At 43.3% G+C, this 26221-nt stretch overlaps 1 protein-coding gene across 2 annotated transcripts in view; it reads right to left on the reverse strand.

Moving 5' to 3' along the window:
• Positions 1-20273, reverse strand: part of Fmo1 (flavin containing dimethylaniline monoxygenase 1) — a 29091-nt gene extending 8818 nt beyond the window's left edge. Inside the window, exons 1-4 of one of the 2 annotated variants that reach the window (XM_042258436.2) lie at positions 19943-20273; positions 12637-12772; positions 4152-4340; positions 2886-3048 (exon numbers count right to left, since the gene is read on the reverse strand). In XM_042258436.2, coding sequence (XP_042114370.2) covers positions 2886-3048; positions 4152-4340; positions 12637-12768 — 484 coding nt within the window. In that variant the 5' untranslated portion in view covers positions 12769-12772; positions 19943-20273. The remainder of the gene's footprint in view (positions 1-2885; positions 3049-4151; positions 4341-12636; positions 12773-19942) is intronic. The other variant, XM_042258437.2, reaches the window with a different exon arrangement.
• Positions 20274-26221: the final 5948 nt, after the last annotated feature.

Raw genomic sequence — 26221 nt, forward strand, 5'->3', positions numbered from 1 at the left:
AGGGTTGATGTTCTAGTTGGCAGGTGATTTATTTATGTTGCATGGCTTTTTATAAACAGGAGCGGAGAAGTGAATCACCGATTTTATTCACCAAACTTTCTGGGGACTCTGGCTACATACCAGGCATTGTGCTAGATGATGTGGGGTGGGGGAATAAGATCAATGAACCATGGTCCCCATTCACAAGGGTTCTCATAAATGGAGATGTTTGCTGTCCATCCACAGCTCAGGCTGAGATCACTGAGTCAGAGTTAACTTAGAGAAAAAAAAAGGCTGTGTGTGTGTGTGTGTGTGTGTGTGTGTGTGTGAGAGAGAGAGAGAGAGAGAGAGAGAGAGAGAGAGAGAGATCACATCTCCTTGGCTCGCTAGATAGCTCAGGCAGTTGGTGCCAAATCCTATTGAGACATTCAATGCAAACAGAAAGCTTTTGGAAAATCCTCTCAAGGCCGAGTTGCACAATCAGAAGTAATATGTGCTCAACAGAGACCCTGGCCTTTGTAGTGCAATGATAAGACAGCTGGGCTCTGAGGAGAAGCACACGTGATCGCAGGAAGTGGCTGTCTTAAGACCAGGTGGCTCTTTAGTTCACATTGAATCATTCACACTCTAGCATAAAACGTGATCAAAACTTAACCACAATTAAGATCATTTAGTATTTGGTACAGATTTTGACCAAGTTCAAGTATTAATGAAGTTCAGGAACTCCATATAGTTCAGAGACCACTCAGGAAAGGACAACTGGAAAACCCAAGATGGACCATAGAGTTGTCTCCAGACCTGTAAGTTACCTTAGAATGTCTCCCACTCAGGCTGTTTGGGTTACAAATGGACAAATCTGAGACCACTTGAGTCTCCTATGGCTCAATACCTTTCCCTCTTACCTCACAGGAGGAAAGAGTAAGAGTTTACAGGAGGTAAATACAGCTGTGCTAACAAATCCCAGAATGCATGTAGAAATAAAGAAATAAAACTAATTATTTTGGGGAAATGGTACACTAATTCTAATTGTGATATTGTTTTTTACAAAGACTCTTGAGAACCCCCCTTTGGAACTGGTTTCAGAACCTGTGATGAATATTTTGGACATTTCCACTGAATTTAAATTTTTGGTTCATAACCACCCCAAAGCAGGGAGGAGATGGCAGAGTTGAGAGGTCTCCATTTAAAGTCAGAATCAGAGTCTTGGAGCTCAGAGCCTGCTAGAGCATCATGAGCCACGGGTTTCCCATAGGTAGTGCCTGAAGAGAATGATACAAGGGCTGTGGTCTTTATACAGCCCTCTTCACTTGATTTGTGATACACACATTTGGGCAAAGTGATCTGACTTTCTCTGGTTGTCAGCGACTCCCCACCCCAGAGGCCTAGAAAGGTGAGGGAAAAGGCCAAAGACTGTGATCTGGTGAGCCATGTGGCTTAGTGTGTGCTTTTCAGATTGGCAGCGCATCCAGTTCAAACCAGACACAGTGGCTTGCAGGCATTCATAGTCTGCTCTATTCCAATCTGACATGACTTCTGATATAGCTCCTAGGGCAGATCCAGAACAAGTCTCTGAGTTTGGACTACTGGTGTTACTCTGGGTCTTATGTAGGTTGTGATTCCTATACCAAACTTCAGTAAAATCTCTGCTCATGTCTTTAATACTAGTTACTTGCTGTATTCACTTCTGTGTTATTAGTATTTAGTATAATATATTGCGAGTGCTAAGAACATGCTTTTTATTTTTGTCTGTACTATGGAGTTTCCTGGGTTCTTGGGGGTGATGTTATACCAGGAGCTCCTTTAGAGAGATCTGAATGGCTGGCTGACTTTTCAAGGCTTTGGTCTGTAGGCAAGAATGCCAAGTGTTATGTCACCCTGAGGGCTGATGAGAGTCTGTTACTGAATGTGTCCAAGTAGAAGCTTGGAGATCATTGCTTAGTTTAGTGTGTGTGTGTGTGTGTGTGTGTGTGTGTGTGTGTGTGTGTGTGTGTGTGTGTGTACACTTGGGTGATATCACATGTACACAGAAAGCGTCTTTCCCTGCTGAGCCTGGCCCAGGCTCGGCTTGCTTAGGGAAGCTTCCTGCATTGGGAAGAGGTCCACCTTGGTTCTTTGTTGCAATTCTCTTGTAGGGTAGTTTTCAGGTTCTACTTCTCCTCCACTGACTTGAGCTGAGTGAGCTCTGGGGCAGATCCAGGCCCACTGGAAGTAGGTGAGATACTATAAGATGGATCCTGGAATTACTTCAGGTCATATCTAGATGATCTGGAGAAGAATTTCCTTCTCTAAGTTTTGAAAGATTACTGCAGGCGAAATAAACCTTCAAGCCCTTGAATTTTCTATTTCCTTGAGTTGATATAGAAGTGAAATTTGGCATAGAGTAACATGAATTATGGTTGCAAAAGCCAGGTAAAGGAACCGAGACCTGACAATGTCTTAACTTGAATCCTAAGATTATTTTCCCTTCTGACTATTGCTCCAGTGCCAGGAAGCTCTCGTTTGCCCACTCCCAGGGAGGTGAGCAGGCAAGCACACACCAGGTTTCTCACTCTGTTATTCCAAGACACTGATCTTTGTGTCCTCTAAACCCAGGTTTGGCAATGAACAGCAGCTGCTGAGGTGAACAAGTTGTGTAAGCACCCCGCATTTCAGAAGACTAAGTACTGCCTGTCACTTAAGGAGGAGCACTGAACCTCAGTGAAGCAGAAACCTGCTTAGTGTGTTATCCACTGTTCTTGTCTGCATAAAAAAAAAAAGTCTGGCTAGGCAAAGTTCTGCTTGGAAAAAAATTGTTACAGCACAGTTTTAACTATTTAATGGAAGAGCTCCAAGAATTCATCCTGGGATCAACCACATATCATGGGTCCCTTGAGACAATTCAAGGTAATTGGTGGAAAATTCTGTACCTGGGAAGGAATCCAGGGGCAAGTGAGGGTTAGTTAGAAAGCCAGTGCAGACCATGACAGCGTCAAATATGGCTGAGCTTTGCTTCCCTTCATGGAGAGTGACCACTTCCCACTGTCCAGAGATAGCAAAATCCGGGCATTTTGTGACACTGCAGACTTTGGTCTGAAAAGAATCACAGACATGATTAGCAGCTGTCAAGTGTGTTTTCAGGGCTGGCTAATACACTAGTGGACATTTCAAAAGGTCTAGGACAGACACAAAGCATACTTCATGAACAGAACCCTAGAATTCTAGTTAAGCTATCAAATCAAACATGATGTATTAGAAGCTTTTAAGTTTGAAAAAGTGAAAATCAAAGACATTGAATGATTCGCTCAAATTCTCTTTGGCAATGATAGAACATTAGGAGTAGTTCACAGTTCAAATAATCTAGTTTTTTGTTTGTTTTTATTGAACTAGTATATGCAAATGAATATCAAGTTTTGATTCATTAATTGTGTTCTGGGGATCAAACCCAGGTCTTCAAATGTGGCCTGCTAGGAAAGCACTCTATTCCAAGCCTCAATCTTATAACTCATGCTTCTGATGAGGCTTGAAAATTATTTTTTCTGTTGTGAAACCTTGTTTTTCATGGAGAACTTTCTTTAACAATAGTTTCTTTAACAGAGGCAAGGATTATATATCATTGAAAATAAAAATTTGATCATGGTTATCTTAGCTCATAAAAAAATCTTAGAGAAAACACAATTGAAATTTACCCACATCTAGAAACTGACTGCTAACCTTATGGCCTGAATTATTTGGAACTATTCCAAGGTTCAAATAATCTATTTTTTGTTTTTATTAAATACTCATATGCAAATGAGTATTAAGTTCTGATTTATTGATTATGTGCTGGGGAGTAAACCCAGGTCTTCTTATGTGGCATGTACTCTACTTCCAATCCCAAGATGTTTATAAAAAAAATTAATACAGGTAAAACTTCAAAGTAAAAATTGCTCACTAACCAAGAGGCTTTGCTTTTTTAAAAACATTCAGAGAAGATGGGTTTCTTAAGTCCTTCCCGCTGATGTTATTGTTTGCTTTATAATACTCAAAATGCCTGTTGGGCGTCTACATTTGTCTTAGCAAGTCTGTCTTGTGCAAAGGCCTCATTACTCTTACCAGTTCAGTAGCTCATCTACAGAGCTCAGGGCTGTGCCATAGAGAGATGATAGGAGAGAAGTAGAAGAAAGCTTCCCGACTGCCAATTGTGTTTATCTTACCTTGAACTGAATGCATTTCAGAAGGTTGAACCGGCTTGCATACAGTTTGAGATATTCCAGGAATAGAGAATTTGGCACAAAGTTTGGGTAGTCTTCTGGGAATGGAAAATCTGCATAACAAGACATCTCCTTGCTACTGTTAGAAACTACAGACTTGTAAAGACTGGCTCTTCCTTCTTCAACATGTTCCTGTGTAAACAGTACACACTCATGAACATGCATGCATGCATGCATACACACACACACACACACACACACACACACACACACACACACACGATGTTAACACTCTTGAAATCTCAAACATTTGGTTGAGTTTAAGATAATATATGCTACCCATTACTTTTAAAATAGAATTTGCATTTGGGAAATGATGGACATTGGACCCAATGTAAACTGCTTGACCACAACCATTATTTCAGTCATGACATGGCACCAAATAAATCTGGGAGGAACTCATATTTGTGCAGCATCACAGCAAAGTTTGGGAGAATATAGAAACACATAGGCAAAAGCCTGGACACGGGCTTGGATAAAGAAGAATTGCTAGATATCTTAGCTTCATGGATTACTCTTGGAACAATATAGAGGAACAGAATTTGAATTATGAAGGTTTATTTGCATAAAAACTAAGGCTTTTGGGTTTTTATAGGAAGTTCATGGCAACATGGAAACGATTCACATTAAATTTTGAAAATATAGTTTTTGTTCTATTAAAGATGTATCAGAGATTATAGGGTATGAGGATGATGATGAAGGAATCCAGGTAAGAACCTAAGATACAGATCTTCTTGATGCTAACGAGGACCTGAACAGAGATAAGGACATTGGGGCTGAGAGAGTTGGCACTTGTAGGATGGCAGAAAGACAAATGGCACAGGATTATGAGAGAATGTGAGTTAGGAAGACAGAAGGTTAGTGTTTTAAGACTGGACAACTGTGTGCATGGCCCTATTCAATTTTCTACCTCAGTTTGGACTCAAGTAGTTAGTAGCAGTAATATAGCACACAACTCCTGCAATACTGAGGAGTATGTTTAGTAATTCTTTGACTATATGTTGCCTCTGTCTTATGGGTAGTATTATGGAGGACTGTTGATTTCAAAGGGCAAGTCCTTAATATTATAACTTGATTTGTAATCACACACACACACAATTTCTTTTTACAGAAAAATAAGTTATTTTATTTATATGAATAAGTGGAAACATGAACCTAAACCTTTCATATGGATAGGCTTACTCTATTCCCAGCATATGAATCCAGGTATGAGCAAAATGCATAGCAATCATAGAGAATATAATTAAATATGATTAAAAGTTAATGTTACTGGTTTAAATTAATGGGACTGGTCCATATCAACTTATATGAGTTGATTGTAAACTGGTATCTGATCTCACATCAAATGGCTTCACTTTAGCTACCTAAAACAAGACCTGGACAATAATATCAATAGATCTGCTAATGCAGAAGGGAGAAATCTCAGGGTGTCACACCCCAGACAAAGAACTACTGGCCACTGATGACTGCTGAGAGAGAAAGAATAGCCCCTCCCAGGGATAAGACTCTTAATTGGTTATCCAATACAAAGTGGTAAACCACACTAAATAGACTCGACAGGTTGTACTTACATACTTATGTATTTATATTATATATATGTAGCAATAATAAAAAAGGCTTTCAGTTTGAGAGGGAGTGAGGGAAGACAGGGAAGAGCTGGAGAGAGGAGAGAGAAGGGGAAAGCGATATAATTATATTTTAAAATCTATCACCCTTTGCTTCACTTTGGATAGCAGTTTTTAAACAGAATACTTTGAACTGATATGGCTTTAAAATCTTTCATTTCAGTCAACATACCTTTGTGACATTTGTTTCTCTTCTTAGAATGCTTCTAAGCAATACTTAGGAATAGTCTGTATTTACTTTATCCTCATAAGCAGGATATTATCATCCATGGAATCCAAACTAGGTACATTGATAAACAAGAAGCTAGCTTAATTATCACAGCAAAACCCTTGGATATTGGGTTGGGGTATATCAGTGTGAGAGCATTTGTCTACCATGTGTAAGGCCCCGGGCTCCATCCTTAGTACCACAAACAAAACACCCTTAGGCATTAATGCAGCATCATATAATCAAAGTGAGCCTATAGTTATTTAAGATGGGGAACTGTTATTTACACAAAATACATTCTTCAACTAAAAGTTACAAGTGTAGTAGTGACTACTGCCTATGTGTACACTTTTAAATAAAAATATGTCTTTTCTGTAATTGTTATGTTTAACGTCATTTACTGAAATTAATTTTATAATCCCTAACTCAATAGAAATGATTATATCTTGCACAGTTTTTTCCTTACATTTTCTTAAAAGTTTATTTTTCTTATACTTTAAAAGTCAAAATATACCATGGGCCATATTTGAGTAACAAGACATTACAACAGCATTACCCAATAGAAATGTGATAGAAGCTATATTTACAACTTCTTTTGAGTAGCCATACATTAAAAGACAAGCGAAGGTTATTAAAAATATACTTTACCTAATTAAATATATATAAATATTTCAGCATGTAACCAACCTAAAATTATTAATGAAGTAGTTTGCTTTATTTTCCATATGAAGCTTTCAAAAATTATCTTTGCCTTTCCTACTTTCTTTCTTTCTATCCATCATCTGTCTATATATGTTAAATTTTCTTAGTATCATCTCAGCCAGTTGCCTGGATACTCTGTGAGATCCCATGCTTTCTGAGAATTGATGGGACCATTTAGTAGAAAAGTTTTGTTTTCATGAAGGGGGAAAATGAATGAGAGAGACGAGGGAGAGCTGGGCTATGGAGAAAAAGAAACTGGATCCACATATCTAAGTTGACACAATAAGCTTAGAAATTCTACCATAACTAATTGAATTTAGAACTGAAAGTAAGTGAAATAAAAATTCAGTTCTTTCCTCATCCCAGCTTCATCTGAGGTGTTGTATGTGCATGGCAGAGTGTAGGGAGACCCTTCAAGCTTCAGGGGAGCATGGGCACTAACTATAAAGTGGGTTTGATTTGCTCCAAACAGCAATGAGCTTCCCTCTGAGCTACAGGAATAAGAATGTATCTATGAAGAGCTAAAGTCCTGAAGAGTGAGAACCAACTACCCAGAGAAGAAGCTGTGCTATCGGAAGAAAAAAATGATTGTAAACATTTGGAGATCAGTTTGTGTAGGGCCCACATTCTCTCAAGTTTCTATGGCTTCCAGGAACTTCACAACTGTATTATTGCTAGTACAGACAATTTTCAGTAAAGATAAATCACACACACACACACACACACACACACACACACACACACACACACACACACACACACACACACACACACCAGGGAGTAATGAGGGCCCGCTGGAACTAAATAAGCCAAGCTACCCTGTATTTCATGAACTCTTACTACAGCTGAACAAACAAATAAAAAAGAGGGTGGGAGTGGAGAAGCCCTCTATTTTGCAAAACTTAGAAAATGCTTGGAAACGCAGAAAAAGAGCTTCCAGGAAACACCGAAGCCTGTTGTGAAATAATGTGTTACAGATGTTAGCCGCAGAGGGAACGCTTAGCCCTTAGGGTCAAACCCACGGCGAACTCTGTTCTTTTCTCTCTTTTCTTCCACCAATTGTTTCTCTTGCAAAAATACCAGGGCTTGAGTACCGAGCACATGTGTAGTGAGCATGGGTCCATGTTACCACTCAATGCTATTTGTGGGTCCCGGGCCAGCATTTGCCTCGGTGATGCCCTAGTCTGCTCCAGTGATTCCCAGACCCTCTGGATCTGTCTCCAGATGATCCCTCCCTGCCAGCTGCACACACTCCTGGGTGCCTCAGCTATTTGCCCTGGCACGCAGTGTGGGAGCATATGCCTGTTGAGAATTGATGGGGTCATCTAGGGGAGCAGTTTAGTCCTCATGCAGTGAAAAAAATGAATGAAAGGGATTAAAGAGAGGGCTTTGGAGAAAGGGACAAGAGAAGAGAATAAACGGGAGGGAGGGTTTGGGGCTTCTGGTCCACTTTGGTTCTGCAGCACAGTGGGATCAGGGTGCTTGGTGGGACCCTGCACAACTCAGGGTTTGCCTGACCTTTGAACTGTGAAACCGACTAGAACTGCAAGGCATGTGTCTCCATAGCACGGCGCAGACAGCCCAGGTTCACAATGAAGCCCTTTATTTTTACTGACTGCTCTTCGGAGCTTTGCCATCTTCTCTCAGTCCCAGTTTTCCCGCCTGTGTGGAGGAACAGCAGTATGCACCCCCTGGACTAAATGGACAGGGACGTGGCAAGCTACTTGAAACAGCTCTGCTGAGCTTCTCATTAACGTTAACTATTAGCTGTGATGTCAGGGGCAGCTCAGGAGAGCGGCTAGCAACCGAGGTGCTGTGGCTCAAAGGTCTGTTCTTTTTCATTCCGAGAAAGAACTTAAAATCGGGTGGGCAGGTGGGGAGAGTATCTGGAAGGACCTAGGGGAGGGGGAAGAACATGATCAAAATATATTAAATCTAAAAGTTGCTTTAAATAATAAAAATATAATAAAAAAGCAAAAAAAAAATATGGGGCATGGAATCAAACAGAGAATTCACAAAAGGGTAAACACAAATATCTGAGGAACATTTTAAAAAGTGGTCAACATCCTTAGGCATCAGGGCAATGAAAATTAAACAACTTTGAGATTTCATCTTACCCCGGTCAAAATGGCTAAGACTAAAAACAAAAGTAAAACAAATGCAAAAAATGTTGGTACGTATGTGGTGAAAAGAGGAACGCCTACTGATTGTTGGTGGCCATGCAAATTGGTGCAGAAACTATGGAAATCAATAGGCGTATACCCAAAGGATCCCAGTCATCTACATTCTCTGATGCTCTAGTCATAACAGCCAAGAAGTGGAGGTAGACTAGATGTCAATCAACTGATGAATGAAAAATGAAAATGCGATACATTTACACAATGGAATTCAGCTCTGAATCAAAAGTATGGCGTTCACAGGGAAATGGATGGAGCTGGAAACACTTATTCTGAGTGTGGTAACCCAGTCTCAGAAAGACATATGACACATTTTTTCCTCCTCTCATTTTTGGATATTGGCTTTTAATCTTCAGATATATGCATTTCATTTGGAATATCCATAAAGATCATGAAATTAGTAAGGGACTATGGTGGTATGGTTTTCAAGAAAGGATAAATAGAGTGCAATGGTTAGTCTTTTTGTTTTTCTTGCGGTTTATCACATTTCCTGTGTGTGTGTGTGTGTGTGTGTGTGTGTGTGTGTGTGTGTGTGTGTGTCTGTGTGTGTCTGTGTGTCTGTCTGTCTGTGTGTCTCTGTGTGTGTGTGTGTGTGTGTGTGTGTCTGTCTGTCTGTGTGTCTGTGTGTGTCTGTGTTACACCTGTAGAGGACATAGCTCGATGTTCGCTATCTTCCTCTATCATTTTTTTTTGAGACAGGGCCTCTCACTGAACATAGAGCTCACTGATTGGCCAGGCCGGCTGACCAGCGAGCCACCAAGACCCTCCTGTCTCTGTCTCCCCACCCTAGGATTGCAGGCTTGAGCCACCACCCCCAGCTCTTCCCACGGGTGCTGGAAATCTAAACCCAGGTTTTCATGGCTGTGCAGCAAGCACTCTGCCCTCCGAGCTCGCCCCCAGCCCTCTCCCACATCAGTCTTTTTTAAAATGACTGTCTTCATTTTCTAATTAATTCCCTTCCCCACCCCTACACCCTCTCCACCCCACAAAACTGCTGTATTTTCCAGTAAGAACTGAGGCCTCTGATGTTAGTGTACCTTCATCTTCTCACCTCTCTGCTTCAGTGTGGCTGTGTCCTCTCTTCTGTACCCCTCCCCCACGCTCCCTCCCCTGTGCTCCCTCCCCTGTGCTCCCTCCCCTGTGCTCCCTCCCCTGTGCTCCCTCTCCCTCCCTTATGCTCCCTCCCCTGTGCTCCCTCTCCCTCTCCTGTGCTCCCTCTCCCTCCCCTGTGCTCCCTCCCCTGTGCTCCCTCTCCCTCCCCTGTGCTCCCTCCCACTCCCCTCTGCTCCCTCCCCTGTGCTCCCTCCCACTCCCCTCTGCTCCCTCCCATTCCTCTGTGCTCCCTCCCCTGTGCTCCCTCCCCCTCCCCTGTGCTCCCTCCCCCTCCCCTGTGCTCCCTCTCCCTCCCCTGTGCTCCCTCTCCCTCCCCTGTGCTCCCTCCCCTGTGCTCCCTCTCCCTCCCCTGCACTCCCTCTCCCTCCCCTGTGCTCCCTCCCCCTCCCCTGTGCTCCCTCTCCCTCCCCTGTGCTCCCTCCCCTGTGCTCCCTCTCCTGTGCTCCCTCCCCCTCCCTATGCTCCCTTTCCCTCCCCTGTGCTCCCTCTCCCTCCTCTGTGCTCCCTCCCCCTCCCCTGTGCTCCCTCCCCCTCCCCTGTGCTCCCTCTCCCTTCCTCCACTCTGTGGGGAAGAGTACACCTTATCTCCCTGTCTTTCCTGGACTAACCCCCTTTCTTGTGCCTACAATCCCACTCCCTTCTTTTTCTGTCAGGATGGTGTCTCAGTTTGGACTGGCATGTTCAATCACTTCCTGTTATCTAGGGACCTCCAGTCTTCAGCTACAGTCATCTTTGAGCCTTTCCGTCATGCATATATTCAAATATAGCAATAACAGCAGCAGCAGTTGTAGCAGCAAAGAATTTCCTATATTTTGCTCTCCTGCATTGCTATGGTCTGGGAGTTGCCCAGACATTCATCCACTCATTTTCCTTCTATTACTCCTCTTATGTGTACAGCACGCACCAATAAATAACCTTATTATTTTTTGAGCATGCTCTCTTCCATTTACTGGACTCCTCCGACACCCGTCACCGGCCGCCCATTCTCTGTAACTTTTCTGGTATCCCAGCAGTGGCTGTGATCCTGCCCTCATTTCAACACCTACAGCACTGTTTGTGACTTCTAAGAGTATTCGCCTTCTTTCTTCTGCTAAAGGTTCTCCAGAGCAGGGGGAATCCTTCTCCTTTTTGCATCCCCATACTGGGCTCTTTGAGCAAATGTTTGATCTGCTTACATCAGTTGGGCACAACTGGATCGAGACTAATATCTCCTGATTCCCAGGAAAATGAATTTTAGGGTTAGTAGTTACATGACCTCCCTGAGCATTTTTGTCTAGTGTCTCAAGGGCTAAGTACAGCTTTTGATCTTTGGACTTGCTTTTTTGTTTTGACTGAAATTTACCTTAGCCAAATAACTCTGAATTTAATGGAACAGTTTCATTTTTTTTTTCAAGTCAGTTTTCAACATTTACTGATCAAGAGATACTCATCTGGCATACTGATAGTCATCATGGAAATGTCAACTGTTTAATCAGTAATGCCTACAATGAATTGGAAGAGGAATTTTAGCACTCGAAGTTTTGTTAACCTGTCAGAACATATAGTTTAAATCATGGGGTTGGGAGAGCTCCTTTGACCCCTTTGGAAAATTTCTATACATCAAAGATCATGTCTGGTAGCCAGGCACTTCTTAAGACTGATGCATTTTTATGTGAGCCACGCCTGCCCACTATGCGTAAACAGGCAACATTGGCTTCTCTGGAGTTTTGCTCTCTGACTTAGAAACGAATTACTTTATTTCAGTTCCAAGTTTCTGGCTTCTATAATGGGGAATGTTTCTCAGGGGATCCCCGGCCAGGCTATCTGACACTCACTCCTTTCCCCAGCTCTTGACAGCTTGCCTAAATTTTGTGGGAAATGTTTTCGCCTTCAAGCTGCAGAGAGTTTAAAGAAAAAACAAACTGCTTCCCTGGTTGAATGCTGGAGCCCAAAGGACACTTTCTCTTTTGGCTTTGGGGTTTCATTGGCCCAAAGCAGGGCTGTTGTGAACCCCCCTAGGGCTCCAGGCCAGCCAAGGGTGGACTTTCCAGACCATTGACCCATTCACACTAGCACCCCACTGAGATTCCAGAAGCCGAACATCTCTTTTGCCCAGACTCACATTCTCTACTGCTTGTTCATGGTGAGGACGACCTTTGTCCAGGCAGCGGGATCTTGGTTATGGAACTCCTGCTTCACTGAACCCTGTGTCACTGTGTCACAGCTGAAGCGGGACCCAGAAACTATGTGACTAGAGGCAGCTCAGTTTCTCTGCAGACTCTGTTCTGTGCAGAGCCCCCACCCCAACCTCCCCCAACTCACCCCTCCCCCATCCTGGTCCCACACTCCAGCCTTATGCTTTGCTGGTCAGACTCAGGCATTACTTTTTCCTCTCCACTTTGTGGGCTTCTCTGGGGGGCATTTCTTCCTCTTCACCCTGGACAGTTATAAGGTGGCTGGCACCTCCCTGTAGACTCTAGAATACAGGCTCTGCCTGTATCTCTTTTTTTACCATTCACAATTTCAGGGTCCCTCCTGAATGGTCTCCACTCGGCAGACATTATTCCAGTCTTTTCAAGCCACTCTCCAATAGGCAGATAAAAGCACGTGAATCCCCTACTTACGGTGAATCTCCAAAGTCCTCCCAGGTCATCGCTCCTCTCGAAGCAGGTGGGCTCCAGACCCTCCTCCAGGCAGCATTTGATGGAGGCCAGGCCACTGACCCCAGCTCCAACAATTGCAACTCGCTTCCCCATGTTCCTTGGTGGAGGGAAAACGAAGGAGAGCGTTTTTATTCACGAAAGCCCCACCCAAACCTTGGCTACTCAACAAACCAGGAAAAGAATTTGGAAGATTAAGAGATTTTCTCAGTTTGAGTCCTCTGTAGGCTATCTGTGGTGTGTGAATGTGAGCAAGAAAATGTACAGGTCATCGGGTTAACCCCTGCGCTGGATTATGTCCCCACCCCTTGGCCAGAGCTGGCGCTCAGTTCACTCGCTCGCTCGTGGTCTTTAAAGCAATTGCAGCTTCTGGCGGAGTGGCTGAAACCAGACCCTTTTGGTGGGCAGAGTCTTGCATTCTGAACTGGCTTGCCTCCATCCACCGGGCTCCAACCCCAGAGCAGGCTGGAGCAGCAGACAGGACAGGGTGGCTTTGTGAAACCCACTCTTTTTTTTTTTTTTTTTTTTTTTAAATCACATTAACGTTGACACTCCGATTGGTTTGGGGACATCACAGAAAACTGCGCAGCAGCTGGTAGGGTGGGGTTGGGACTAGGATCCAAGACACTTGTGGCCATCACAGGTGCCACAGCACTGCCCTGCTTGGCTCTCTCCTGGCATTCTACCAAGGCCACAACAGTGCTGTTGGAGTATAATTCACCACTAGTCACCAGTGGCTGCAGGGAGGAACTGGAGTGGAAGGGGAGCATCGGATTCACCTTTGTGGAGCCCACGGCACAGTCAGCCTTGGTGCAGGTTTGAGAATTTTCTGGCCGTGTGTTAATAGCATGGACTTGTAAGAACACTGTGAGGGCAGCTCCAGAGAGGCTAGCTAACAAGGAGAACCCCAAGAGGGATGCATGGATCACCCTGGGGAGGGGAAATGGATGACATCTCCATGAGTAGACTGGGCAGAGCGGGGACAATGGAAGGTGGAGGATGGGGGATGAGAACATAAGGGAACAGGATGGTTTGAGTTGGAACAGGGACAGAGTGCAAGAGATACCATTATAGAGGGAGACACCATGGGGATAGGGAGAAACCAGGTGCTAGGGGAGTTCCCAGGAATCCCCACAAGGATGACCCCACCTCAGACTACTAGCAATAGCAGAGAGAAGGTGCCTGAATTAGCCTACTCTGGTAATCAGATTGGTGAATACTCTGTGATCATAGAACCTCCATCCAGTAACTGATGGAAGCAGATGCAGAGATCCACAGCCAAGCACCAGACCGAACTCGGGGAGTCCAGTTGAAGAGAGAGAAGAGGGATTCTGTGAATGAGGGGCATCAAGATCATGATGGGGAAACCTACAGAGACAACCAAACCAAACTAGTGGGAACTCATGAACTGTGGACCAATAGCTGTAGAGCCTCCATGAGACTGGACTAGGCCCTTCGCATAGGTGAGACAGTTATGTAGCTTGATCTGCTTAAGGGCCCCCCTGGCAGTGCGTTCAGGACCTATCCCTAGGGCGTGAACGGGCTTTTTGGAGCCCACTGCCTATGGTGGGACACCTTACACAGCCTTGGTGCAGTGGGAGGTGCTTGGACCTGCCTCAACTGAGTGTATCAGGCTCTGTTGACTCCTCACAAGAGGCCTTGCCTTGGAGGAGGTGGGAATGGGGGGGGAAGGGTAGGGATGGGAGAGGGGATCTGTGGTTGGTATATAAAATGAATAAAAAATTTTTTAATAATAATAATAATAATAATAATAATAATAATAATAATAACACTGGCAATATAGCACGTTGGGTAAACAATAAGCTCTGTCAGTTAAAACTGTGTGATCTGAATCATTTAGTTTCTCTGGGCATCGCGTAAACAGAGAAAATCTTGTAGCTTCTTTGCAGTGTTTTCTGAGGATCAAATGACTTAACAAGTATCTGGAATAGATCCTGGAACATAGTAAATGCTCAATAATGTAACCTATTTCCAAAGTTGGCTTCCTTTTTTTGGTAATTTCTCTGAATTTCTGATCAAGAGCACACACAGTCAGCATACACTAAAACAAATATTAGACATCATTTCTTAATATGTTTCTGAGGTAATTTTATCATATATATATATATATATATATATATATATATATATATATATTTGAGACAGGGGTCTCACAAAGCCAGGTTTGCCTCAAACTCATTATGTAGCCAAGGGTGACTTTGAACACCTCATTTTCCTGCCTTCACCTCCTGGGCACTGGGAGCATGCCACCATAACCTGTTTTTGTGGTCTTTGGCTTCGTGCATACCAGAAATTCGTTCTATCATATGAGCTGGTACCCTACCCCTCAAGTTCAAAGAAGTCCCCAGTGATGAAGTTTTCCTGAACATTTTCTATTTTTTTGTTTTCCATGTGAACTGTCCACAGGATTAGGTATGTATCATTTGTATTTTTAGGACTGGAAACCCAAGAGAAGCAGTTCAGCCCCCAAGGCTGAGGCAGTTTTGGTTTCTGCTGTGTGCTCTTTCCAGGGAAGTACTGAGGATACGGTGTAATGGATACAGAATTGTCTCTTGAATCAAAAGCCCCCCCCCCCCCCCACTTCATATGTCTGCAAAGATGTTACTGTGTAGAACTGGTTACTTTCTCTGGCAAGTGCTAGAAGAATCCTCTCAGAGGAGGCAAGCTTTAGACCACAACCCATACTGCAGAGTAGCGATTTTTATCTTTTCCATCTTCCTGGATGCCAGAGGGGTGCTGTGACCCTACAGTTAGAGAGGGAGCTGGAGCTGAGGGGCTGCGTCAAGGTGTGTCCGTTTTGGGTCCCTGTTTTATTAGGAATCAGGTTGGTGACATGGGAAAACTGCTACCTCTGGCTTCCAGTTTCCTCACTGTGACACATGGTATAATGTTTTTTTTTGTTTTGTTTTTTGTTTTTTTTTGGGGGGTGGGACTTAATAGTCATCCAATGAAAGTAAAAACTACTTTTACAAAAAAATGGCTCTAGGGGAAAAAAAAGAGGGAGTTGCATACAAACATTGATGTTGAAAGCCGTGTGCAGAAGTATGTTGGCTCTAGGAAGAGTGTGAGCACAGTGGCTGGAAGCAATGCTGGCCGTGTTTTACACTCTGGGAAAGCGAGGGGCCCTTTATAAGGGCTGGGTTAAGAAAGAGGGGAGATAATTTCTCTATGGCTTCATTGAAACTAGAGAGGAGTTCATCAAGGGGTGTGTGGCTGCCTCGGAGAAAGAAGAAAGATTAGTTAGTAGGGCTCTCTCATCCTCAGTACCCAGAATGGGCACTCAGATGCAGAGACCAGATGGTCTGTTTCCTTGCCCAGTGTGTTGTTGTTTTAGGTATAGCCTTGCTGATGGAAGGAAGTCGGAACACATCTGTTCTATTGCTAATAGAGCTAGAGGGAAGAAGCCAAGGACTTGGAAGAAGCCAATGCTGTGAGCTAATGCGGTCTTCAGACAAGGAATTGAACTGTCCCAGCTTCACTTTGCAAAAGAGCACATGCATAGGGACTCTTGTTTTTTTGTTTTTGTTTTTTCCAGACAGGGTTTCTTTGTGTAGCCCTGGCTGTCCTGGAACTCTCTGTGTATACCAGGCTAGCCTTGAACTCACAAAGATCTGCCTGCCTCTGCCTCCTGAGTGCTGGGATTAAAACGGTGTGCACCACCACCACCACCACCACCCGGCATATAGTGACCATTAACAACTATTGACACAATAATGTAAACATTTGCTCTTACCTCACAGAGAAAAGGATTAGAATCATGACTAGGGATGCAACAGAAAAGATAACTAGTTCAACACAAACACTTACCAATATTTCAAGCTCTGAGATTGGCTTTACCAAAGTGAAGTCTAGATGACAAAGGTTTGGAGACAGTCTAAGCTGGAGATGACTAGTTCATGTAGAGGATGGAATCAGATGCCCTCGGGGATCCTAGACTAGATTCTGGAGTTCATTCTTTGACTAATTCAGGCATCAAACACCCACTGAGTGGCTTCTTCATTGGTAACACTGATATTTTAGGTTTTCATTGAAGCTTTGTCTACAGTTGTGATTGGTTTAGTGGGAAAGTCAAACTTGAAAAGCAAGGATTTCAATGTTTGGTAAAGCACCAAGATGTTTTATCTTTAAATAGTAGTGAGAGCAGGAAAGAGGAGATGTTCTGCTGACCTTGGAGTGGCAGGGATGGGACAGAGGGCAATGGTAGTTGCTTAGGTTTGGAGGGATGACTAGGAAGGACTTCAGCAGTCAGAGGAGACGAGGCAATGGGATCGAGTCAGGGAGCAGCTCAGGGTTGGCAATGGTCCCATGAGGCATGTGTGGCTTTCCCACTACATGGTGAGCTCAACTCTCTCTTTATTCCTAGGGAAACTACAGCATGCACCCACAAGTGCATACTACATTTTATTATTGATTGGTTGATCACATCTGTGGGTCTTCTTTCTGCACAAGGCTATGCTTCCCCAAAGTAGGGTATTTTCTTTGATGTATCTGTCTCAGTTGCCAGAATAATGCTTTCACTATAATAGTTGTTGAATAAGTATTTGGCAATGGCTTGATTTCTTATTGGGTAGAATGAATGAATTCATTAGTTTGCATGCTCTTTGATTAAAAAAATAACAGAACAAATATTTATTGGAAGTTAATATCCTGAGTCAGAGATTGATGGCTTATAAAAGCACCTTTTTTTTTTTTTTAAATCAATCATGCAACGTGTGGAACCCCTCCCTCAGCCAGTCTGTCACTGTAACCCAGCGTGAGGCAGACTTACTCAGCCACCTCTGAGCAGCACACTTTCTGGGTGACTTTGTTTAGGGAGGTTACCAATTGGGGACCTGGGTTTGAATTTCAGTGCTGGATAGTTATCAGTAGAGGTAGATAAATTAATGTTTCCGTGTTTCCATTTCCTCATCTCTACAAAGCTAGAGATATACCTGGCCTCAGGTACTGTATGAATCACTCAGTCAATGTACAAGTAGCACTTAGAGTAGCTCTTGGGGTGTACCAGGCCCTGAGAGAAAGTGACTGGTGTCAAATATGTATGTTGCCACATGCCTGTAATTCCAGCACTGGTGGGGTGGCTAAGAACACAGTAAGACATTTTATTAATGGAAATAGCACACTAATGTTGCTGATTATTGAGTGCTATTTTACATTTTGATGCAAAAATAGCATTTAAAGTATTATTACTCTTTAGAATATTCAGTAAACTGTCTAATTATTAGTTGCAAGTTTTAAAAGAAACATTATGAAGAAAGCATTGTCAGGGTTAACTGACTATGGAAGAAAAATAAGTCACATAAATTAGGGGTTCATAGTGAACTTGCTAAGCTGGTGTTACTAAGGGAATAGGAATTTAACAAAAATAACAAGACAAGCCTCATCAGATTTCTAAGTGAGTTGGGAAATCATTGTTGGTTGCACAAAAGTCACTAATGTTTAACAGCAAGGTCAGAAGGTACTGCGTTTTCCTATGGATTTTGTACTATGTCCTCTACAGCAAGGAAGGAAAACACAAATAATTAATTAAATGAGGACAGACTGAGTGTGCACCTCCATTACTGAGATAACATTTGGGTGTGGGGGGGTCTCATTCTAAACTACAGATGGGCCTTGAGTTATTTAAAAATATCACAGAGAGCACAGTGGTACTCAGTGTTTGAATCTTATTTAAGTTGTCTCAGATGTGGATAGATTTTCTTCTCTTTTTCTTTGAGACAGGGTTTCATAACTATAGCTTTGACTGGCAAGGACTCACAATGCAACCCAGGGTGGCCTTGAGCTTCTGGCAACCTCTCAGAGTCTGGCTGGGGCATGTCATAGTTTTAACATGAGACAGGGCTGTGATCCATTCAATAATACCTCATGCAGTTTTGCAAAACAGGTGTTCAGTAGCTTCTATGATAAAAGACGGCAACATTGAGGTGGGACAACAAGTGAGGAGGTAGTGTCTTAGCTGATTCTAAGCTTTGAGAATTTATACAGTGTTCAGCAGCCCCATAAATCCATTACTGAGTGTGATTAAGAGTGCCCCTTTCTGAATAGAAACAGAAGAGTGGGTTGGGGGAATGTGGGGGAGAGAATGGGAGGAGAGGAGGGAGGGGGAACTGTGGTCGGGATGTAAAATATATGAATAAATTTAATTAATAAAAAGTGAAATAAAAATGCCATTTTCTTTTAATTTCTTTATTATTTATACAACCAACTTCAGTGGTTAGAACGTAAGTACTGAGTCGTTTGGGCTTGATAAGAGGGACTTAGTAAGAGGGACTTTGGCCTGGGGGTGCTGTGAAGAAATTGCTACCGCAGGAATCATACCTTCAACTAGGAAGTCTGGGAACCTCCAGGCAAAGTCTTACCCTTTGAGCATGTTTCAGATTGACTCGGAGGCCTTATCGATTGTTTCAGGAAATTATCCCTTAACTGATCTCAGCACTGGATCAGCTAACCAGCATGACTCACTTATGCATTTACTCGGCAGTTGTTATCTTTATCCTCACAGGCAGATATCCACACATTCCTCTTTAGTGTGTGAAAGTTTCTTAGAATACTGACAGGCACAGGCTTTCCAATAAGAGCATATCCCTAAATGGGTTGTGTCATTTCAAGTGTTATCAGTTGTAGTAGATTCAGATGGAAGATTAGGGGTGGGTCTAGGCACCCATAGCCTAACCTAGAGCAGACATAGTCCCCAGAGCCTAGCAGAGAGCATGACCCAGAGCAGAAGCTGCTGAGACCTGGGTGGGAACAAGAGTATGTTTTGGGATTTGTATCCCATTAACAGTAGCCACTCACTTCCTCATGCCTAATCCTGACCCAACTACCACATAATGCAAATTCTTCCTCTTACAAGTTATATCCATTTCCCTAAGAGAGCAGACACTAAGAAAAAAAAAAATCAGACACCGAGACTCAGTTTCTTTAACCATAAAACATATGGAATTCAACTGCATAGATGTGACTCTCAAACCCTTGATATTAATACTTGTGGATTTAGGATTAGCAGAGAAGATCTAGAAGCAGTGTCAAAATCAAGAAATTTTAATCCCATGCACAGAATAAAGCAGGAAACACAGCAACAGAAAACCGATGACATGCAAACCCTAAGTTAGTCCAATTTCCAGATTGCTTGCTTCTTGTTTCCATTTGTGCAAAATACCGACACTTGATACACAAACCTGAGCCACTAGCTCACGATACGCTCGAGGCTGCTGAGGGAAGCACTCAGTAGTTCATTCTGCAGAGAACTTACCAGCGAACACAGAAGCTTAGCGATCTGACTTTATGCTGCGGGACAAGGACTCAAGCTCTGTTCCTTACTGTGGAGCCAGGGATGGCGGCACAGTTCCTTCAGGGTCACTGGCCGGGGGAGCTGTGTTCTGCTGAGACGGTTCGTCTCTGATGTGCAATAACAAAACAGGAAGACCCCGGCTCCACCTACTGCATCCAGAGGAGGAATCGGAGATTTTTATCAGGTTACTCTAAGTAGCTGGCACAATTAGGATCCCAGAGCCGGCAAAAATCAAAATGGTCTATGTGAGCCAGTGTTTGGGAGTTCCTAGCACACAGGATGAGCCTGGTCTAAGAGATAAAGAGTGTTACCAAAAAAAAAAAAAAAAAAAATTGGAGCCCAAGGTTAGTTGTTGTTTGTATTTTAAATTGATTAATGCCTGGCGATATGTACTTAAAACTCATCCTGGGCTGGGCAGTGGTGGCGCATGCCTTTGATCCCAGCGCTCAGGAAGCAGAGGTAGGCGGATCTCTGTGAGTTCAAGGCCAGCCCGGGCTACAGAGTGAGTTCCAGGAGAGGCTCCAAAGCTTCACAGAGAAACCCTGTCTCAAAAAACCAAACCAAACCAAACCAAACCAAACCAAACCAAACCAACCAACCAAACAAACAAAAAAAACCACCTCATCCTTCTGTTTGCAAACTATAAATTAAATGGGGGTACTTACAATGATATCCTTCATTTCACTCTTCAGGGGGCTAAGGATAAAATTAAGAGCTGCTACATCAAATCACAATCATTAATAGCTGCTATATCAAACAGCATTTCTAAGACTTTTGGTCCATTTCTCATTTAGAGAAAATTATTATTTCTAAAAGCATATATCACTCACATTATTAAATACAATTTTTAAAGTTCTTTTAAGTACTGATGATTACCTAGGTACTTGGGAAACACGTGACAGATATATGAAAAGAACATAGCCTTTGAAGTCTTAAGTCCTGGGTTCAAATGTCTCCACCAGCTCTATTATCAAAATAATCTTTGAAAAAATTGTATGATTTTTCTCAGCTCCAGCTTCATCAATTTAAAATAAGCACTACAATGCCTACTTCAAATGGTTATCGTGGGATTTGATACAGTAATCTGTGTGAAAGGGCCATGTGCATAGAAAACTCCTGTGTATGGTGGCATTGGTAGTGTTATACATTGTCTGATAATAATTGTTGATTGATTCCCAGTATTGACGTGAATCCTATAGGCACTGAGAGAAAATTCCAAGAGATGCTGGTAAACCGAGGCAGTGAAAGGCTCTTGGCAGGCTGAATCTTTCCTGTTGGTTTTAATACTATTCCAGCACAGCCTCCAACCTCCCTTCTGGAGGACCTTATACAGTACCGAACAGTCTGCTCATTTATGGGGCTCAGCTCTGACCTTCATGGCGCATTAAATGCTTGGCAAGGAGCCAGCATTGCTAGCTGTTAGCGGTTAGTTCATCTACCCTCCTGCAGCTCTGAAGATGATAGCACTTGAATGATTTAAGACCGAATTTTTACCGTAAAGTAAACCTTCAAGACAACTGTGAGATCAAATGTAACTTTGAATATCTAAAAACATGTGGCCTTAACTCAGAAGCATCTTGAGAGTTAGGACTATGTGATGGTCCAAAAGTTATATGCTCAAGCAAACTAAATTAATTGATGTGTACATGGAGAGCACTAAAGGAGCCCTGGTGAGGACACATTACACATAACGGACATTGGGCTGCTGGCTGAGCATAAACACGACCATTTTATTATACTGTTTCATTTCCACAATTGGCCAGAGACTTTTATTAATTATGAATGAATGAGGCCTTTGGCCTTCATTGATAGTTTCCATTTAGGCTGCTTTTAGGGCTTGATGTTAATTAGCCATAGTTAAGGATACAGAATGGAAGAAAGCTCTCTAGCCTGTTATTCAGGAGGGTCTGGACCCTTAGAAGCCAGATTGGTAGCCAATAATGCTCTTTAGGAAGTAGTATGGACTTGCACTGCATGGCCCCCCAGTGGCTGGTTGGAAACATGATTAGTCTGCTCAAATAACTATGAGCCAAAGTTAACATATATCCTTCTGGGACAGAACACTAAAGTGACAGGACAAACTCTCATATGACTTTCTTTGTTTTCAGTGTGGTAACCATCAACTTTCAAGACCCCCAATGTCTAAGAAAAATTCTGTTTTGTTTCTAAGTGTAGAGATTTGGTGATTACGGTTAAGGAATTGTGCTCAGCCACCACTAACCAAAGCACTAGAAAGTGCTTTCTGGATCATTATTATATCTCAAAACCATCTTCATTTAAAACATTATTTTTATTTTTAATTATGCGTGTGGATATGTGCACATGTGAATGCAGAGGCCTGCAGCGTTAGAAGAAGGCACTCTATCTCCTGGAGCTGGAGTTACAAGAGGTTGTGAGTTAGCCTATGTGGGTGTTGGGAACTGGAGTCAGGTCCTCTGCAAGATCACTACTTGCTTCTAACTGCTGAGCCATTTCTCTAGCCCCATTGTCTTAAATATCTGCTTTCTTTTTCCCATTTTGATTCATTCTTAGAGCTGCAGAATTTTAGGGCTGCAAAACTGCACAGGACTAGTTTTAGCCCGAGTTAGAAAGTAGACCTACCCAGTATACCCCTTATACCTCTTTGAGCCATGCAAAAAGCAATGTTCAAATCTACGAATCTCTCTGTTCTTCAACCTATTCACACAATGTACTTATAACAATGCAGTTCCCATTCTGATTTAGATTCTGTAGTAGTTAAATTAATTTAATAGTTATTGCTATGTACAGTTTTATTCTATGATATCAGACATATTAAAGCCATTTAAAAATTTTCCTTGACAACCAGCATTTCATTTCCATCTTTGATGCATAGAGATAGGATGTGCTGATTGACATGATATGTTATTTTTGAATTTTAGATGCAATGGCTATGTTATTCAGTGTACCTTCACACAGAAAAGGCTTGAGAGTGAGTCGTCTTGGCTGTGGAAGCCGAAGAGCCCATACAGGTCACATGACTTGGGTGAAGGGATTTACTTTGATGGCCGTCTTAAGGCAGACTGCTCCAACTAGATATAATTAAGTAAAATTGAAGAGTTTCTGGCATACAATGGCTCTGAGTATTTTACCCAGGTCACAAAAGGTTGATGAACCTTGAAAAAGCTCAACACCAAGAGAAACTGATGCCTTTAGACAACCATCCACCTTCTACCTGCAAACGGCTCCAACCACAGAGCTATTTAGCAATCAAACTCCTCATTGATTGCAGATAGAATCCTGCCTCGGAATTTGTAGGGTTTATAATTAGGTATCTCATTAAGTCATATATGATAAGCTCCAGGAGTACATTTGTCACCCACACAGTAGGGCCATCAGTCCTCATGATGCTTTGCTTGGATTCGTAGGTCAGAAGTGCCGGCTCCTCTGGGCCTCTCTGACAACCTGACAACTCTGTGGCCCTGAGGACGTCCCCTTACATTGTACAACAGTCTGTATTGTTTGCACCTGATCTTTCTTCCTTCTCTCCTTCACAGAGGAAGGGCCTCGCACTGTGGGCTGATGACTCTTGCAGCCTTCCCATGCCCTCCTCTTATTTGCTGACACAGAGACCTTCCTTAGTAAAACCTTGCATGTTTCATCTCACGTTAGCATCTGACCTGGATCGAGTAGAGTCTTATCCTATGAGGCCTTGCCTTAGTGGCTTTGATCTGTTCCTGGGTCATAGGGCAGGATGGACATGTGACTCTTGCTCGGTGTCAGCACATTGTACCTCCTGGAAGCAGGCCAAAGCTGTTCCAGGTCAGGAGCAGCCTCCAGGGAGAAAGTCTGGCTTCAAAGAAAGCTATTCCTCTGGGTTAAGCTTTCAAAACCTTAATGTTTGGGGATGGTTGTTTGAAATTCTTTTATATGTCATGGCCTGGGTAGTTGACTTGAACACTATCCTCGCTTTTCTGTAGAGAACACACGTGGCACATCTGGTTTTTATAGAGGAAACCAGGGAGCTCTCACGCAGGGGAGGGTTAAAGGAAAGATTAGTAAGGAGAATCCTCATGGGGAGAGATCTGGAGGGGAGTGGGAACCAGCTCATGTTTTGTTCAGAAGGGCAGCTATTGCAGACGGCAGCAAAAAGCACTAAATGGAGGAGGAATTTGGGGAAGGGAGGCCAGGCCAGGGACTCAGCCCTGAAAGGAAGGTTTCTGCCTTTTCCTTTTTCCTTTCCTTTCCTTTCCTTTCCTTTCCTTTCCTTTCCTTTCCTTTCCTTTCCTTTCCTTTCCTTTCCTTTCCTTTCCTTTCCTTTCCTTTCCTTTCCTTTCCTTTCCTTTCCTTTCCTCTCCTCTCCTCTCCTCTCCTCTCCTCTCCTCTCCTCTCCTCTCCTCTCCTCTCCTCTCCTCTCCTCTCCTCTCCCCTCCCCTCCCCTCCCCTCCCCTCCCCTCCCCTCCCCTCCCCTCCCCTCCCCTCCCCTCCCCTCCCCTCCCCTCCCCTCCCCTCCCCTCCCCTCCCCTAACCTCCCCTAACCTCCCCTAACCTTCCCTCCCCTAACCTCCCCTAACCTTCCCTCCCCTAACCTCCCCTCCCCTCCCTTATTCTTTCCTATCCTCCCCTCCCCTCTCCGATCCTCCTCTCCCCTCCCCTATTCTTCCTTATCCTCCCTCTTTCTTTTTTCCCTAGTTTTAGTCAGGGTCTTTGAGGCTGGCCTCAAACATGTTATCCCCCTGTTTCAGCATTCTGAGTCCTAGGATTACAGGTGTGTGCTACCACACCTGGCTAGAAGTAGCCAGCTTGCCTCCCCCCATCTCTTCCTCCCTTTCCCTCCTGTCTGTCTGTCTGTCTGTCTGTCTGTCTGTCTGTCTGTCTGTCTCTCTCTCTCTCTCTCTCTCTCTCTCTCTCTCTCTCTCTCTCTCTCTCTCTCTCTCACACACACACACACACACACACAGCCTGTGCTCCTTCTTTCCACACTCACAGCTCCCATGTCTAATGTGCACAGGAGCTTTTGAAACAGCAAAGATTCTGATTGAGCAGGTTATTGTCATGTTTACGTCTAAAAAGTTCTAAGGTCATGTCCATGTGCACTGTGAGGGTCTCTGAAGTAGGTGGTCTCTGGACTGTGGTTTGGAGCAGACAACCCTAGACAGTTAGTTCGGGGTAACTTCATGTTCAAGATGCACAGAGGCAGAGGGAGACTGAATGACTTCTCAGAGGCATTTTCCTCTATAAAGGCGCTGCTGCTGAAGAAAATGATTGTCAGAAGATTTGGGAAAAGTTGAAGAGATTTGTGAAATTTTCAGTGCTGTGAATTTAATAATGAATTGTCTTGGTAAAAGCAATCCTCCCCACTGATGGAGCACCAGTCTGACCGGTGTCCTTCATCTCTTTCACTGGAGAAGTGGGGTGATAGGCAAAGCCGCTTCAGGGGGCAGTGGCAATGGTGAAATCAGTAGGGGGGTGTGTAACCATTAGAGCATTGCCTGGCACAGGCAAAGCAGGGTTGGCATGCTTTCTGCAAAGGGGCAGACAGCAAGGACCGTGGGGTTGGTGGCCCACACACTCGCTCCTGTTGCAAATACTCCATTCTGCCACTGGAGCACAAAAGAAAGGGGAATAAGAAAGTGGGTATGTCTGTCCTGATGAAACCATCATAAACATCATAAAGGTTGATGCTCTGGTCCACATATGGCCGCTTGCTAAGTTTCGATATTCAGGCTTGGTAATTTAACATCATGACTTGAAAAGAATTTTTAATAATTGACAAAGTAATCTGCCTTTATTTATTTTTTTATTTATTGTGTGTGGGTGTAGGTATGAATGCCTGTGCAGAGATCAGAGGACAGCTTGCAAGCATAGGTTTTCACCTTCCACCATGTAGGTCCTGTGACTTGAACTCAGGTCATCAAGCATGGTGGCAAGTTCCTCTACCAGCTGAGCCATCTTGCCTGGCACAAATAATCTGCTTTTCATCAAGAAATAAGAATATGTATCTCATTTGTAATTTTAATTTTAATTTTTTTTGTCTGAGAACTTCAAATATGCATGCAATGTATTTCATTTGTAATTTTGAAAGGAATTTACTTAAAAAGTATAGTAAAAAGTCTCAAGCACAAATGTAGAGAAATGACATAATTTTAGTGAACTTTGTATGTATATGTGTATATACCTATTTGTGTGTGTTCAAGCATGTGCAGTTGCATGTGAACGTGCAGGGGTGCATGCATGTGTATTTGAGCATGTGTATGTAGGCTAGAGATCAGGCTCTGGTAT

This window comes from Peromyscus maniculatus, chromosome 11 (genome assembly GCF_049852395.1).
Source record: "Peromyscus maniculatus bairdii isolate BWxNUB_F1_BW_parent chromosome 11, HU_Pman_BW_mat_3.1, whole genome shotgun sequence".
Lineage (NCBI taxonomy): Eukaryota > Metazoa > Chordata > Mammalia > Rodentia > Cricetidae > Peromyscus > Peromyscus maniculatus.